This window comes from Dendrobates tinctorius, unplaced genomic scaffold, assembly GCF_039654945.1.
Source record: "Dendrobates tinctorius isolate UK_male_01 unplaced genomic scaffold, ASM3965494v1 ptg000315l, whole genome shotgun sequence".
NCBI lineage: Eukaryota > Metazoa > Chordata > Amphibia > Anura > Dendrobatidae > Dendrobates > Dendrobates tinctorius.
The window spans coordinates 511,625-529,753 of NW_027361982.1; the positions used below are offsets into that span (position 1 = coordinate 511,625).

The window sequence follows — 18,129 nt, forward strand, 5'->3', positions numbered from 1 at the left end:
ATGACCTGAGGTTAGCATCCTCAATAATCATCACTCTCGTCTCTAAGACTTTTCACGTGCTGCGCCAATTCTTTGTAATGCACTACCCAGGTTACTACGATTAATCCCCAATCCCCACAGTTTTAAGCGTGCCCTAAAAACGCATTTGTTCAGACTGGCCTACTGCCTCAACGCATTAACCTAACTACCCCTGTGTTGCCCACTCAAAATTTTTACCATAACCGGGTTCCTCGCATCATGTTCTCACATGCTTTATGCATTTAATAGCCCTCTGTGTCTGAACTGTTACATATTTAGACTGTTAACTGGTTCATGCAGCATCACAGGATCACCCGATTCTTACACTATGACTGGTCCGAACAATAAAAGCAATTGTTACCATCCACCTTTCGTGTCTCCCCTTTTCCTTATAGATTGTATGCTTGCGAGCAGGGCCCTCATTCCTCTTGGTATCTGTTTTCATCTATGTTTTTATTGGTATGCTGTAATGTCTATTGTATGTACAAGCCCCCTCTATAATGTAAATGTGCTGCGGAATATGATGGCGCAATAGAAATAAAATTATTACTATTAGTATTATCAAAGAGAGGGGCCATCCAGCTTGATATTGAGGAAAGGGACCATCCAGCTCAAAATCAAGGAGAGGGACAATCCAGCTAATTGTCGAGGAGAGGAACCATCCAGCTCATTATTGAGGAGAGGGACCATACAGCTTGTTATCAAGGAGAGGGACCATCCATCTTGTTATCGAGGAGAGGGACCATCCAGCTCGTTATCAAGGAGAAGTACTGTCCAGCTTGTTATCGAGGAGAGGGACCATCCAGCTTGTTATTGAGGAGAGTTACCATCCAGCTCATTATCAAGGAGCGGAACCATCCAGCGTGTTATCAGCACACAGTTCTGCATCACTTATTTATGGGGGACATTAGTGCCTATGTTTCTGGCAGTGCACACATGAGAGGCGCCATCAATGCTGAACATTATACAGAGGTGATAGAACAACACCTGCTCCCTCCAATGTCTATTCCAGAGAAGACCTTGTATGATACAGCAGGACAATGTCAAACCATATACTGCATCTATCACAGCAGCACAGCTCTGCAGAGGAACCTGAGAGATCATCCGGCAGCCTGCAGTCCGGACCTTTCACCAATATAAAACATTTATCTCATTATGAAACAAAAAACTTGGAAAAGACCCTTAACTAAGGAGCAGCAAGACCCCAACATCAGACAAGAAGGCAGGGGCTGGCTGGCACTTTTCAGCCTGGGGGGCAATCACAAGGCAGTGGCCCTCCAGTCGCGGTGCTTTTGCCCTGCTTATCTCTGGCCGCTGCATTAAAGAAGCAGAGATAATAGGCTTTAATAACAGGCTGGTACATAGATATGGGAACAAAACGAAGCTAGCTGCATATATATGGAAGCAGAACCAAGTTTGCTGCCTACATAGATACTGTAACAGAAGCAAGCTGACTACATAGACACGAGACTGGAAACAAGATTGCTACGTAGATAAAGAAACTAACTGGAGCTTACTACAGAGATATGGGAGCCGAACCAAGCTTACTACAGAGATACGGGGGCAGAACCGAGCTTACTACAGAGATATGGGAGCCAAACCAAGCTTACTACAGAGATATGGGGGCAGAAAAGAGCTTACTACAGAGATATGGGAGCAGAACCGAGCTTACTACAGAGATATGAGAGCAGAACCAAGCTTACTACAGAGATATGGGAGCAGAACCAAGCTTACTATAGAGATATGGGAGCAGAACCGAGCTTACTACAGAGATATGGGAGCAGAACCGAGCTTACTACAAAGATATGGCAGCAGAACCAAGCTTACTACAGAAATATTAGAGCAGAACAGAGCTTACTACAGAAATATAGGAGCAAAACAGAGCTTACTATAGACCTATGGGAGCAGAACTGAGCTTACTACAGAAATATGGGAGCAGAACCAAGCTTACTACAAAAGTATAGGAGCAGAACCGAGCTTAATAGAGAGATATGGGAACAGAATGGAGCTTACTACAGAGATATAGGAGCAGAACCAAGCTTACTACAGAAGTATAGGAGCAGAACGGAGCTTACTGCAGAGATATGGGAGGAGAACCAAGCCCTAAGAAAAAAATAATGGAATCTGAGTGCCCCTATCAAAACTAATAATGTCCCCATTTATAACAAATAATGTCCTCTGAGTGCCCACAAAGCTCTGAATATACAGAATAATGGCCCTACATACCACAAAACACAATATGATGGTCCCCAAAGCCCTTTATTATACATTGAGGACTCCAGAACGCCCTATATAGTAAAATGGCTACATAGCCCCTATATAAAATAAGATGTTCCCATTGCCCCTAAATATAGTATGATGGTCCCCAATGACCCTATATACAGCAAGAAGGTCCCCCTGCCCCCCATATATATAGTATGAAGGTCCCCACTGCTCCCTGTATATAGTATGAAATCCCCACTGCCCCCTATGTGTATACAGTTGAAACCAGAAGTTTAAATCCACTATATACTGTATAAAAATACAAATCTGCATGTTTTTCTCTATCTGACATGAAATTAGAATAAACATTTCCCGTTTTAGGTCATATATGTCTTTTTATATAGTGTATGGAAACTTCTGGTTTCAACTGTATAGCATGATGGCCCCACTGCCCTGTATATATAATATAAAGGTCCCCATGTACATAGTAGGATGGTCCCAGTTCCCCCATATATATAGTATGATTACCCCAGTTCCCTCTCATATAAAGTATGATGGTCCCACAGCCCCATATATATAGTATGGAGGCACCAGTTCTCCCCATATATATAGTAAGATATCCCCATCTCACCCCATATATATGTTGACCCCAGTTCCTATATATATATATATATATATATATATATATATATATATATATATATATATAGTAGAATGGTTCCAGTTCCCCCATGTATATAATAAGGTGCTCCTAGTTCTCCCATATATATAGTATGATGACCCCAGCCCCCTTATATACAGTATGATGGCCCCTCAGTCCGTTCATAAATACAGTATGAAGGCCGCAGTTTCCCCCATATATACAGTATAATGGCCACAGTTTCCTCCCATATATACAATATAGTGGCCCCAGCCCCATATATAGAGTATGATGGCCGCAGTTTCTCCCCATATATACAGTAGGATGGCCGCAGTTTCCCCCATATATACAGTATGATGGCCACAGTTTCCCCCCATATATACAGTATAGTGGCCCCATCCCCATATATAGAGTATGATGGCCGCAGTTTCCCCCCCATATATGCAGTATGATGGCCCCAGTTCCCCCCCATATACAGAGTATGATGGCCCTAGCCCCCATATATACAGTATGATGGCCGCAGTTTCTCCTCATATATACAGTAGGATAGCCGCAGTTTCTCCCCATATATACAGTAGGATGGCCGCAGTTTCTCCCCATATATACAGTAGGATGGTCGCAGTTTCTCCCCATATATACAGTATGATGGCCACAGTTTCTCCCCATATACACAGTATGATGGCCCCAGCCCCCATTTATGCAGTATGATAGCCGCAGTTTCCCCCCCATATATGCAGTATGATGGCCCCAGTTCCCCCCATATATACAGTATTACAGTATGATGGCCTCAGCCCCCATATATACAGTATGATGGCCGCAGTTTCCCCCCATATATGCAGTAGGCTGGCCGCAGTTTCTCCCCATATATACAGTAGGATGGCCGCAGTTTCTCCCCATATATACAGTAGGATGGCCACAGTTTCTCCCCATATATACAGTATGATTGCCCCAGCCCCCAAATATGCAGTATGATGGCCGCAGTTTCCCCCCCATATATGCAGTATGATGGCCCCAGTTTCCCCCCCATATATGCAGTATGATGGCCCCAGCCCCCATATATGCAGTATGATGGCTGCAGCTTCCCCCCCATATATGCAGTAGGATGGCCACAGTTCCCCCCATATATACAGTATGATGGTCCCAGCCCCCATATATACAGTATGATGGCTGCAGTTTCCCCCCCATATATGCAGTAGGATGGCTGCAGTTCCCCCCATATATACAGTATGATGGTCCCAGCCCCCATATATACAGGATGATGGCTGCAGTTTCCCCCCCATATATAGTAGGATGGCCGCAGTTCCCCCCCATATATACAGTATGATGACCCCAGCCCCCATATATACAGGATGGCCGCAGTTCCCCCCCCATATATACAGTATGATGGTCCCAGCCCCCATATATACAGGATGATGGCTGCAGTTTCCCCCCCATATATAGTAGGATGGCCGCAGTTCCCCCCATATATACAGTATGATGGTCCCAGCCCCCATATATACAGGATGATGGCTGCAGTTTCCCCCCCATATATAGTAGGATGGCCGCAGTTCCCCCCCATATATACAGTATGATGACCCCAGCCCCCATATATACAGGATGGCCGCAGTTTCCCCCCCCATATATACAGTAGGATGGCCCCAATCCCATATATACAGTATGATGCCCCCCTCATATATACAGTATGATGGCCCCACAGCCCCGTTCATTTAAAAAATAATAAAGTTTATACTCATCTCATCGTGATTCCCAGCACCGCGGCCTCCGTGTCCTCTTCTGGCCTGTAGAGCGGTGTGAGACAATGACGTCATCGCGCCGCCTGCGTGCACAACACAGTCTGTCTCATAAGCCGCAGACCGCGGCTGAGACAACTGGTCACTGGGATGTGCGCGGCTGTGTCTGCTGTCGGCCGCATCGATCACAGCACAGCAGACACGGCCGCACGCAGTTCACTGTGCAGGGCCATCAGGCGGCCGGCCCTGCACAGCTGCTGGGGGAGCGGCCCGGGGGGCATTTGCCTCCCTGCCACCCGTCCCAGCCCGCCCCTGCAAGAAGGGAACAATGTTCTTCCCTAAAACTCCAGCAATTGTCTCCTCACTTCCCCGACGTTTATAGACTGTTGTAAGAAGAAGAGGGGACCCTGCATAATGGGGGACACGGCCCGGGCACAATGGTCGACACAAAATGTCCAATGTTCACTTTATGATCTGTTCTATGTGGTAAAATATGGCGATAAGACGTGACGTAATTGAAGCTTGTGGATCCCAATGCAAATCTCCAACAGAGCCCCTGACGATCATGGTTATGTAAAAGTTTTGGTCATCTATAGACCAGAAGGACTGTTTGGGCCCCTTAGGCTCCAGTGACCAAGTGAGACTGCAGCCCCTGCACCCATTATAGTTATAATCCTGGTCATAGGAAATTTCTAAATCATTGCATCATCAGTGTGACATCATCAGTCATCTATTAAGTCATCTCTTAGTGATCAGTGGCGACCAGTAGTAACCGGAAGTGACCAGTAGTGACCTTCCATCTCATCCCCAATGTTGTAATTCTACTTCATATTGCACTTCTTGTCTTTGTAAGCCGTCCCTCCATGAGTCACAGAATTACTTTTTGGTCTTTTGCCTGACTTCTATCAGATTATATTCGGAGCTACATTAATAAATCAGATGTTTTCTGCAACATATGTGGCAAAGTGACTGTTGGGTCACAGAAGAAGAACGTGTCTCCCCTGGTTCGGAAGCCGACACTCACTATTCTGGCTGCTGGAGGTGGGGTCTTTGCAGGAATAAATGTGCTTCATGTCTGACACAACGGTTGAATGGGACCAGGGAATCTCAGAAAACTGATCCCACTATTAATCATTAATCATCACTGTGTCATCTCCATAGATAAGATATTGGAAATAGAATTCTGGTGAGCTTTCCTCTATTTGCCACTTTATGTTTGCAGAAATAATGTAAGAGCAATGAATCATTCTCTATCATTATTGACACAATTTACTTACATGAAAAATGTGATGGACAGATAGATACAGTGTCGGACTGGGGTGCCAAGGGCCCACCAGTAACATTGACTTTTGGTGGAGGCCACTTTTCTCCTGCATACAAATATTACACTGCCCTCATTCACAAATTTATCTCTATACAATAATAAGCTGGGTAGATTGGTTAATGAATGAGGAGATGCTTCTTTTTTTCTGTACAGAGTAAATCAATTGAATTATGCCAAGTACTGCCCATACAGTGCGTCTGGGGCCCAGATGTGCACAGGGGCCCACCGAGGGATTCCCCTATTCTCCTGTGGGCCAGTCCAAGCCTGAATAGAAAGATGCATAGATAGATAGAAAAATAATAGATAAATAGCTAGATAGAAAATAGTAGATAATAAATAGATAGATAGATCATAGATAGATCATAGATAGATAATAGATAGATAAGATAGTGTGAGTCAGTGACCCCTGTTACAGCTAGGGGGCGCTGTATGTTCTCCCCAGGATGTGCACGGAGGTGTATGAAGGCCATAGGTGTGCATGGCAGTCACGGGTGTAAATATGACTGCAATGCAGACTGGAAATAATAAAAGTAAGTGTTAGGCTAACTGCACACGTAGCAGAAAATTTCTGCTGAAAAACCTGACTCCCTTCCCAGAAAACGTGCGGTTTTTATGCGTTTTTCTCTGCGCATTTTCAAAATGCATAGAACTAGCCAGAAACGCGGAAAAATCAACTAAATTAATGAGCATGCTGCGTTTTTTACCGTGATGCGTTTTTTTCGCGATAAAAAAACGCATCAATGTGCACAAAAAGTACAAAATGCATAGAGATTAATGGGAAGCTTATTTTTAGCGGTTTTATAGCGGTTTTATTGGAAAAACCGCTAAAAATACTGCTAAAAAAACGCTGTGTGTGAACACAGCCTAAGGCTATGTGCCCACGTATGCAGAAAATTTCTGCATAAAAACTGGACTCCTTTCCAGAAAACGCGCATTTTTTCCGCGATTTTTGCGCGTTTTTACCGCGATTTTTGCCGTGATTTTTTCCGGAGAGTCCCCAGACACATAGAAAATAGCCAGAAATGCGGAATTTACCGCGAAATTAATGAGCATGCTGCGTTTTTTTTACCGCAAGGCGGTTTTTTCGCGTTAAAAAATGCGTCAATATGCACAAAAAGTGGAAAATGCATTAAAATGAATGGGAAGCTTCTTTTAGGCATTTTTTGAGTGGATTTTTTGGTAAAGCCGCAGGAAAAACATGAAAGAAAACACAACGTGTGAACACAGCCTTAGTCTTGGACATGCTATGGTCCAAAACAGATGTAGGGAAAACTGGCCTTGGAATTGGTGTTTTGAAACTGACATGTCAGTGGTGCAGTCCGTTTCATTTCCGGTCCGAGTTTTCCATGTGGCTGAAAGCCACAGGTTTCTGTGATAAAAGCCCTGCAGGAAAGGGTTAGTGAGTTCAGACTGAGTGAGTCTCAGGTGTGTCAGGGCCAGAGTGAGTTGGTGCTTATTGCTGTGCAGAGCAGTTAGTGTGTAGAGCACAGGCAGGGGCGCACCTATAATGAGGCCATTTGAGCCTGTGGCTCAGGTGGCAGACAGCTGCTGTGCACAGGGGGCGCCATTATGCGCTCTACTACCCGCAGCACCTACAATTTAGCCTCTGCACGCTGGTGCTGCTGGTAGCGTGCAGAGGCTTGTAATTGATGAGGTCACAGGAGGGAAGGAGTCAGGGTCCCCGATGTGACCCTTGACTCCTCCCCTCTTGTGACCTCATCACAGGTCCTATGCGCACAACCCTCAGTGTCTGCAGGACTCTGCTGTGCTAGTTGTCATCATGCTGGATGAGGGAAGTTTATGTGTGGGGTCAGGGGGGTTTACAGGTTGGATGTAGCAGAGCCGCGCATAATCGAGGTGTACGGAGCAGAGCCATGTGTGTACGAGGTGTACGGAGCGGAGCCGCGCGTGTACGAGGTGTACGGAGTGGAGCCACGTGTGTACGGGATGTACAGAGCGGAGCCGCGTGTGTATGGGGTGTACGGAGTGGAGCCGCCTGTGTATGGGTTGTATGGAGTGGAGCTGTGTATGTGTGGAGCGTACAAAATGTAGCCCTGTGTGTACAGTGCATGGAGCTGAGCCGTGTGTGTACAGAGCGGAGCAGAGCCGTGTGTGTACGGAGTGGAGCTGCGTGTGTACGGAGCGGAACCGCGTGTGTACGAGGTGTATAGAGCAAAGCCGCATGTGTACAAGGTTTACGGAGTGGAGCCATGTGTGTACAAGGTGTATAGAGCGTGGTCACGTGTGTAAATGGTGTACGGAGCAGAGCCGCATGTGTACGAGGTTTACGGAGTGGAGACATGTGTGTACTGAGTGGAGCCATGTATGTGCGAGGTGTTTTAAGAGCGGAGCCGTGTGTGTACGAGGCATAAAAAGCGGAACCGTGTGTGTATGAGGTGTGCGGAGCCATACATGTACAAGGTGCATGGTGGGGAGCATTCATACCTCCCAGCGGGACAGCCCCGATTTTGAGAGAGTCTGTCCCAGCCAGGAGCTTACTTTTCCCACGGACACGAGAGTACACGGCGGAGCTGCGAGGAGCATTTTAAAATTCGCACATGACGTTCCTGTTAGGAATCTGAGTTCTGCCATACCTATGCAGAGACCCAGGTCCTCACATTTATCTCCAGAGGCTAAGTCCTTTGTGCCAGCTTCTGAGCATGCTCACAGGACGAGCTCCTATTGGAGTTCGGGAGTCAGGTGCTCAGGTCCTGCTCTGAATCCTATTGGCTCGTATTGGAGTTCTGGAGATTTCCGGCAGGTCCCGTACACTATAAAAAGCATGCATGGCTGTTCCACCATGCGCTAGTATAGTCTTACTTGCTGCTGTATGTTTGTTGATGGATGCATGGACTGGTGAATGACTCATTTGAAACCCCCATTCCTTGGTTATTACGAATGTGTGAGTGTTTGAGTCAGAGCCAGTACTAGCGCCAGCGCGCCATTGCTCCAGTGCTCAGCAGCTAGCGTCATTGTGCGCCTGCTTGACAGCAGCGTTTCTACAGCGGCTTAGTTATCGTTGCGCTGCAGTCGCAGCACTACGTGCTTCTCACGTGCAACACCCTATTCCCCAGACATCCAGGGTAGGTCTAGACGGAGTTGGTGCCGTCAGCTAGGGCCACTCCTGTGACCACATACCGCGTCTGTGTCGCTGAGCTCCTGTGACATTTAAACAGACTCAGCATTATTGCACATGTGTATATGCTTGCAGCTCTGTGTGTTTAACAGAGCTTGTGTATGCTTGCAGCTCTGTGTGTGCAACAGAGCTTGTGTATGTTTGCAGCTCTGTGTGTGCACCAGAGCTTGTGCATGCTTGCAGCTCTGTGAGTGAAACAGAGCTTGCTCCAGCGTTATCTGTCCGTATGCTTATCCTTGCAGCTCTGTGAGTGCAACAGAGCTTTCTCAGTGCACCTGGGTGAAGTCTGAACCCTGTGCACTCTACCACCAGATACCTTCTGCCACCACCTAGCAGCGGTCTTACCATCTACCGCACGGTGGACCCCGAGCGGTGAACGCACTTTATTTATAATTTTATTTAGTGCGTTCCACCGCTCCTAACAGTTCCACCAGAAGTGACGTGCTAGAAGCTGACCAGAAATGAGGTAATTTCGGGAGGAGATTGTGATGGAACCATGGAGGCACTTCAGGGAATGCTTCAGATCCATCACCGTGTCTTCTTCCGACAGTGCGGACAGCGGGACCGCCTTGGACTCAGGGATGCCAGTCATGTGAGCGGATCGTGATATGTCCTGCATCAGGAGGCTCAGGTGGGCACTACAATGGGAGCCGGGCTGCTATAGTATCTTCATAGAATCTCTCTTTCTTTCTCTCTCTGTTTCTTTCTCTTTCTCTGTTCTTTCTTTCTCTTTCTGTTCTTTCTTTCCTCTCTTTCTCTCTTTTCTTTCTCTTTGTTCTTTCTTTCTTTCCCTTCTTCCTTTCTCTTTCTCTCTGTTCTTTCTTTCTTTACCCTTCTTTCTCTCTCTAATCTTTCTTTCTGTTGCTCTGTTTTTTTTCTCTCTCTCTGTTCTTTCTTTCTCTCTCTGTTCTTTCTTTCTCTGTTCTTTCTTTCCCCTCTTTCTTTCTGTTCTTTCTTTCTCTCTGTTCTTTCTTTCTTTCCTCTCTTTCTCTCTCTGTTCTTTCTTTCTCATCTTTCTTTCTTTACCATCTTTCTTTCTCTCTCTCTGTTCTTTCTTCCCCCTCTTTCCTTCTTTCTCTCTCTGTTCTTTCTTTCTCCTCTTTCTTTTTTTCTCTCTCCCTGTTCTTTTTTCTGTTCACTCTTTCTTTCTCTTTCTGTTCTTTTTCTTTCTTCTTTCTTTCTCTCTGTTCTTTCTTTCGCTCTGTTCTTTCTCTTCCCTCTTTCTTTCTCTCTCTAATCTTTCTCTCTCTCTCTGTTCTTCCTTCCTTTCTCTCTGTTTTCTTTCTCTTTCTTTCCATTCTTTCTTTCTCTCTCTGTTCTTTCTCTCTCTCTGTTCTTTCGTTCTCTTTCTTTCTCTCTCTATTCTTTCTTTCCCCTCTTTCTTTCTCTCTCTGTTCTTCCCCCTCTTTCTTTTTCTCCCCTCTCTGTTCTTTCTTTCCCTCTTTTTTTCTCTTTCTCTCTGTTCTTTTTTTCTGTCCCCTCTTTCTTTCTCTGTTCTTTCTTTCCCCTTTCTTTTTCTCTTTTGTTTCTTTCTTTCTCTTTCTTTCTCTCTCTGTTCTTTCTTTCTTCCCCCTTTCTTTCTTTCTTTCTCTCCCTGTCCTTTCTTTCCCCTCTTTCTTTCTCTCTCCCTCTGTTCTTTCTTTCCCCTCTTTCTTTCTCTCTCCCTCTCTGTTCTTTCTTTCTTTCCCCTCTTTCTCTCTCTGTTCTTTCTTTCCCCTCTTTCTTTCTCTCCCTGTTCTTTCTTTCCCCTCTTTCTTTCTCTTTCTCTCTGTTCTTTTTTTCGTTCTCTTTTTTATTTCTCTTTCTCTCTCTGTTCTTTCTTCCCCCTCTTTCTTTCTTTCTCTCCCTGTTCTTTCTTTCCCCTCTTTCTCTCTCTTTCTCTGTTCTTTCTTTCGCTCTGTTCTTTCTTTCTCTTTCTTTCCCCTCTTTCTTTCTCTCTCTAATCTTTCTTTCTCTCGCTAATCTTTCTTTCTCTCTCTCTAATCTTTCTTTCTCTCTCTCTGTTCTTTCTTTCTCTCTGTTCTCCCTTTCTTTCTCTGTTTTCTTTCTCTCTCTCTGTTCTCTTCCTTTCACCTCTTTCTTTCTCTCTCTGTTCTTTCTCTCTCTCTGTTCTTTCTTTCTCTCTCTGTTCTTTCTTTCCCCTCTTTCTTACTGTTCTTTCTTTTCCCCTCTTTCTTTCTCTCCCCCTCTCTGTTCTTTCTTTCCCCTCTTTCTTTTTTTCCTCTTTCGCTCTGTTCTTTTTTTTCTGTCCCCTCTTTCTTTCTCTCTCTGTTCTTTCTCTCTCTCTCTGTTTCTTTCTCTCTCTTTTCTTTCTTTCTCTCTCTGTTGTTTCTTTCTTTCTATCTTTCTGTCTCTGTTCTTTCTTTCTTTCTTTATTTCTTTCTCTCTCTCTGTTCTTTCTTTCCCCTCTTTCTTTCTCTCTCCCTCTCTGTTCTTTTTTCTTTCTCTCTCTGTTCTTTTTTTCTGTCCTCTCTTTCTCTGTTCTTTCTTCTCTTTCTCGCTCTATTCTTTCTTTCCCCTCTTTCTTTCTCTCTCTCTTCTTTCTCCTCTTTCGTTCTTTCTCTCTGTTCTTTCTTTCTTTCTCTGTTTTCTTTTTTTCTCTCTCTCTCTGTTCTTTCTTTTCCTTAGTACCAGTCAGTGTGCGCACAGTACCAGTAGAATAAGATGGGTAGGAAACTAGGTGGCACTGGTCACATTGAGCCTCTCATACTTTTTACTGGTGTATAATCATATGCCCTGAGCACCCCCATAAAGTGGGCCAGCCCCAGACAACAGGGTACAAACAAATCACTATTACTATCAGTCCAAGTGGACAATTAGATACGTACAGTTAATGATGTCCCTGTGCCAAGCAGAGCAGAGTATCAGAATACACTGAGGAGACCAGAGCAGCGGGGTTATGGGGAAAAGGGGGGCGTCATTTTGCTGTTCGCCTCAGGCAGCAGAGAGGCCAGGTTCACCCCTGAGCACAGGACAGAGTGGAGCCAATAGGCCTGGCACTCACAGCGTACACAGTGGTGCTGCCGTCCACAGTGACTGATCTCGGAAGTGGATGTCCTGTGCTCGAATAAAGGACTGGCGTGTAACAGCTGCAAACAGGTGGATATGGTGCCCGGCTGCGATCCAGAGGATATCGAGGACTATGTACGGCTGTGAGTAGAGGACTGTGATACAGCGGCGCAGGACACCGACGGGAACTAGTCAGTGGAGGACTAGCGTGTGTAGTGACAGCAATCTAAAGGATGCCTTGTACTGTGTAGTGCTATGAACTGGTGTGATTTGAACACTGATAATATGCACTGAAGTTATATGCATTTGTGTGGATTGAAACCTTTTCTGTGTAAAGATAACACACTAAAGATACTTTTATGTTTGAACTTTGTGGGTCACTGCCTTATCACTGTGTATGGTGCAACCTCTGCCTTACAATAGATAGATAATAGATAATACATTGATAGATAATAGATAGATAATACATAGATAATAGATTGATAGATATTAGATAGATAATAGATTGATAGATAATAGATAGATAGATATAGACAGATAGATAATAGACAGACATGCAGAGATCTGGAGGGGTAAGTCCCGCGGCTCCACACCTACATGTCCTTTGTCGTCCATCTCGTTATTGGTGAGTTTGACGCGGTCGAAGCTTATGATCTGTCTCATCCAGGTCTCTCCGGAGCAGGGAGAGTCGGGGTGCACGTAGAGTCGGGGGGAAATGCAGGAATGATCCGTGTTTCCAGCCACCATCCACTGCGAGCTGTGATATACGTATCTGTAGAGACAAGGAGGACAGGGCTGATCCGCGGGGGCGGTGCTAACATATATCCTGAGCTTTGATAGGATGCTCTTGGCAACAATGACAGTTTTATAGTCAAACAGATCCGATGAATGAGACTAAATAAACGAGGTCCTGTAAAGACCGCACAAGGAGACAGAGGCCGGGTATCGCAACCCACCCTACACACAGAGCAGCTCCACAGATTCCCAGAACAGCTCACATATAACAGCGTTCATACCTATAGCGCTTGGAGTCGACAGGAACCACATCCAGTGCGATATAATACTGTTTAGCAGGGTCCAGACCCTTCACTTTGATTCGCACAGAAGGAAACATCCGCCTATAAAGAGCAAAATATAAGAGGGAGGTCACAGACCAAAAGTATCACCTATACATAAATATACTGTACAATATATGGAGAAAGTATGTGCCCCCCACATCCACCTACGAGGGCTTCTCTGTCCTCATGTACATCCATAGACATTAGTATAGATAAAGTATGTGCCCCCCACATCCACCTCCAGCAACTTCTCTGTCTTCATCTACATCGATTGACATTAATATGGTGAAATGTATGTGCCCGCACAACATAGAAAAAGATTTTCCATCGTCTCCAGGAGATAAAATAACAATTGCTTTATTGAAAATATAAAATCTTCTTACCATCTTAATCATGATTAAGCCCTTTCAGGGTGAAACGCGTAGGAAAGTGCTCCCCTCCATATGCCTCTTTATGTTGTTTTTACTTGATGGTAAGAAGATTTTATATTTTCAATAAAGCAATTGTTATTTTATCTCCTGGAGACGCTGGAAAATCTTTTTCTATGTTGTGCATGCACTATACAACCGGGTAAGGGTGTTTCCGTGCGTCGGAGGTGTGATAAGGAGTGAAGAGGGGTGAACAGAATATTTCCTTTTGTGCAAATGTATGTGCCCCCCCACATCCACCTCTAGGGGCTTCTCAGTCTTCCACCTACATCCATAGACATTAATATGAAGAAAAGTATGTGCCCCCCACATCCACCTCCGGGGGCTTCTGTGTCCTCCATCTACATCCATAGACATTAATATAGAGAAAAGTATGTGCCACCCACATCCACCTCTGGGGGCTTCTCTGTCCTCCATCTACATCCATAGACATTAATATAGAGAAAAGTATGTGCCTCCCACATCCACCTCTGGGGGCTTCTCTGTCCTCCATCTACATCCATAGACAGTAATATGGAGAAAAGTATGTGCCCCCACATCCACCTCCATGGGCTTCTGTGTCCTCATCTACATCCATAGACATTAATATAGAGAAAAGTATGTGCCCCCCACATCCATCTCCGGGGGCTTTTCTGTCCTTATCTACAGTTGTGCTCATACCTGGCATAATTTTTGGTTTCTTGGCCTTTTTTCAGAGAATATGAATGATAACACCAAACCTTTTCTCCACTCATGGTTAGTAGTTGGGTGAAGCCATTTATTGCCAAACTACTGTGTTTTCTCTTTTTAAATCATAATGACCCTGATCAAAAGTTTACATACCCCATTTATTAATACTGTGTATTGCCCCCTCTAACATCAATGACAGCTTGAATTCTTTTGTGGTAGTTGTGGATTAGGTTCTTTACTTTCTCAGATGGTAAAGCTGCCCACTCTTCTTGGCAAAAAGCCTCCAGTTCCTGTAAATTCCTGGGCAGTCTAGGATAAACTGCGCACTTGAGATCTCCCCAGAGTGGCTCAATGATATTGAGGTCAGCATGCAGAGATGGCCACTCCAGAACCTTCAATTTGTTCTGCTGTAGCCAATGACAGGTTGAATTGGCCTTGTGTTTTGGATCGTTGTCATTTTCGAACGTTCAAGTAAAAATTTTCCTCCTGTATTTGCTGATAGTGTGCTGCATTCATTTTTCCTTCAACTTTGACTAAGTTTCCTCTGCCTTTGTAGCTCACAGGTCCCCAAAATATCAGCAATCCACCTCCGTGCTTTACAGTAGGAATAGTGTTCCTTTCATCATAGGCCTTGTTGACCTCTCTCCAAATGTAACATTTATGGTTATGGCTAAAAGTTCATTTTTGGTCTCATCACTCCAAATTACCTTGTTCCAGAAGATTTGAGGCTTGTCTCTGTGCTGTTTTGCGTATTGTAGGTTAGATATTTTGTGGCATTTGAGCAGTAATGGCTTTCTTCTGGCAACTTGACCATGCAGCCCATTTTTCTTCAAGTGCCTCCATATTGTGCATCTTGAAACAGCCACACCGCTAGTTTTCAGAGAGTCCAGTATTTCACCTGATGTTATTTGTGGGTTTTTCTTTGCATCCTGATCAATATTCCTGGCAGTTGGGGTTGAAATTTTTGTTGGTCTACCTGACCATGGTTTTGTTTTTACAAAGCCCCTGATTTTCCATTTGGTAATCACAGTTTGAACGCTGCTGACTGACATTATCAATTCCTTGGATATCTTTTTGTATTCCTTTCCTGTTTTATACAGTTCAACTACCTTTTCCCGTAGATCCGTTGACAAGTCTTTTGCTTTCCCCATGACTCACAATCCAGAAATGTCAGTGGCTGGATGAAAGATGCAAGAGTCTGTCTGGATCCCAGAAACTCACTCAGCTCTTATGCACACACACTGATTACAAGCAAATAGGTCACAGGTGAGGATGTGTTACCTTTAGTATCCAGTCAAACCCTTTTGTGTCAACTTCTGTGCTTGTTATCAGGCCAAAATCACCAGGGTATGTGAACTTTTGATCAGGGTCATTTGGATGTTTTGGTTTGTCATTATGATTTAAAAAGAGAAAACACAGTAGTTTGACAATAAATGGCCTCACCCAACCACTAACCATGAGTGGATAAAAGGTTTTGGTGTTATCATTCATATTCTCTGAAAAAAGGCCAAGAAAGCAAAAATTCTGCCGGGGTATGTAAACGTTTGAGTGCAACTGTACATCCATAGACATTAATATGGGGAAAAGTATGTGCCCCCCACATCCACCTCCGGGGGTTTCTCTGTCCTCCATCTACATCCATAGACATTAATATGTGGAAAAGTATGTGCCCCCCACATCCACCTCCTGGGGCTTCTCTGTCCTCATCTACATCCATAGACATTAATATGGCATCGTTCTCTGCAGCGATATCAGCTCCGCTCTTCTGGAAAGATTTTCTACAAGATTATTGATGCATCTGTGGGAATTTGTGCCCTATCATCCAAAAGAACATTTGTGAGGTCAGGCCTGATGTTGGGGGGAGGTCAGGCTCACAATCTCAGGTCTAGTACAGTAGGATTTTGGTGACGTAATCCTTTGCTGTCCTTGTCGCTTCCTCACCTTCCGGCTTTGGTGATGATCATCTCGGTCCCAATCTGGTGGAATCTCCTCCACAGATCTCCTCCCTGGAGCTCCACTTGGACTTCGCTTTCTTCGCTCGTCGCTGGGTCTGGAGACGGGGGCGCTGCACATTTGGGTCTTTTCTCTGCTGGGATAAGAGCGGTATAGAGACATTACTGGCAGAAAGGATCGGAGGGGCGACCGTTACGGGGGCTTACAGGGGTCATCAGATGAGAAACTGTAATGCCTCATTATACTGTATCCTACAGGATCCCAATACTGAGTAATGTTACATTATATCCGCGGTGTTAGGATTATAACGTGCTTCTTGTTAGACCAGGTTCACACCAGAGTATAAAAAATTGTCACAGTTTCATTCAGAAAACTCAAATGATTTTTTTCTCACTTGTCATCTGGGCACATTCCGCTTTTACAGCAGCAGCTATTAATCATTGACAGTTTCTTATGTTACAGAACTGTAATGTATCCATAAAAGTCGGATCTATACTGTGGCTCTGTACGGCATCCGATTTTTTTGTAGAGCCGTAGACTTGAAATGGCGAGGCTCATGCGAGTTTTGGAAGAAAAACTAGTGCTCGCTGCAATTTTTATTATTATTATTATTTTTATTTATTTGTGATTTTTTTTTCACACGCAGATTCGGTCAGAGAAAAAATAATCACTCATCTGCACGGCCGCACTGAATTAATCTGATTTTTTTTCTGTGACAGCACCCGGATCAAAAATATGGTTGTGGGCACGAGCCGTTATAGAGCGGCTTTACCTGCGGCGGCGAACACTTTCCATTTACACCTTCCCTACGTCTCTATCGGGGAACGCTCCACTTGGTGGAATTTCTGCATAAAAATCCCAGTGAAATCTGCAGCGATAAATACTGCTGAGAATTCACTGCAGATTGTCCACACAGCTCGCCTTATGCAAAGGGTGAAAGACGCATTCACATCCGCACAATGATCTGACTTCTGGGACTTTTAGTTCCTGTAGCAGATTTCATTCTGTAGCACAGGACATGAGACTTAGCTGAATCTCATTCATGAAGCTGATTCTATAAGGGCAGGTTCACACAACTCTATAGAAAAACTCGGTAAGATGCTCATCCAGAAAAGTGGGACGTTTTTTTTCTCGCTTGTCATCCGTGTACATTCCATTTTTTTAACATCAGCTATTAACAATTTCCTACGTTCCCGAATTATAATGTATCTGAAATATTTGCATGCATCTCGCTATTTAGAATTGAGCGTCCTCAGTGGTTGATGCTTCTCGCTAGGCGTTTTTTCAGTGTTTTTTTTTTCTGCAGCAAAACCAGATCTGAGCAGCAAAGAATCTGCAGGAAAAAAAGCATGTTTTTTCTTGCGTGTTTTGCTGCGCTTTTGGCATGCTACATTTGTCTCTTGTACAGGCTTATAAAGTTTAGTGTTGAAAAAAAAGTCTTATTCCATAGAATCAGGTCTTGGCACAAAAAATTCAGCGAAACCTGATACCTGGGTTTATGGTGCTTTTTTTCCCGCATTTTTTCACCACCTATTCATTTCAATGGATGAAAAATGCTAAAAAAAACACTGAGAGAAGTGACATGCGCTATGTCCAAAAAGACATGTAAAGCACCAAATCCTGATGACAAAAAACCAAGCTGTGTGCATGCAATTTCTGAAATCTCATAGGCTTTGCTGGTACCGTAAAACGCAGTTGAAAAGTTGCATTAAAAAAAGGTGTGAACTTAGTCTAACTGTGGCATCAGATTTTTTTCTCGCACCCATAGACTTGAATGGGTGGGTCTCATCTGTACGCTGACATTTTTAGTCAGTGGAAAAAAATAGTTCATCATCACGGCCCCACTGAATAACATTAGTCTGGATGGAATCCGATTTTTTTGCTGGACATCACTCGGACTGAAAATACGCCCTAATATACAGCAATATTTCCCGATCAGATCTGCAGCATTTACACTAAACT

General features: G+C 44.4%; 1 protein-coding gene across 3 annotated transcripts in view; it reads right to left on the minus strand.

The window, feature by feature from the left end:
- TBX22 (T-box transcription factor 22) overlaps window positions 1-18,129 on the minus strand; it is a 104,060-nt gene that overhangs the window by 17,226 nt on the left and 68,705 nt on the right. For 2 of the 3 annotated variants that reach the window (XM_073561173.1, XM_073561174.1), the window contains exons 2-4: window positions 16,156-16,300; window positions 13,076-13,177; window positions 12,657-12,831 (exon numbers count right to left, since the gene is read on the minus strand). In XM_073561173.1, the coding sequence (XP_073417274.1) occupies window positions 12,657-12,831; window positions 13,076-13,177; window positions 16,156-16,300 (422 nt within the window). Of the gene's footprint in view, window positions 1-12,656; window positions 12,832-13,075; window positions 13,178-16,155; window positions 16,304-18,129 lie in introns of all 3 variants that reach the window. The other variant, XM_073561172.1, reaches the window with a different exon arrangement.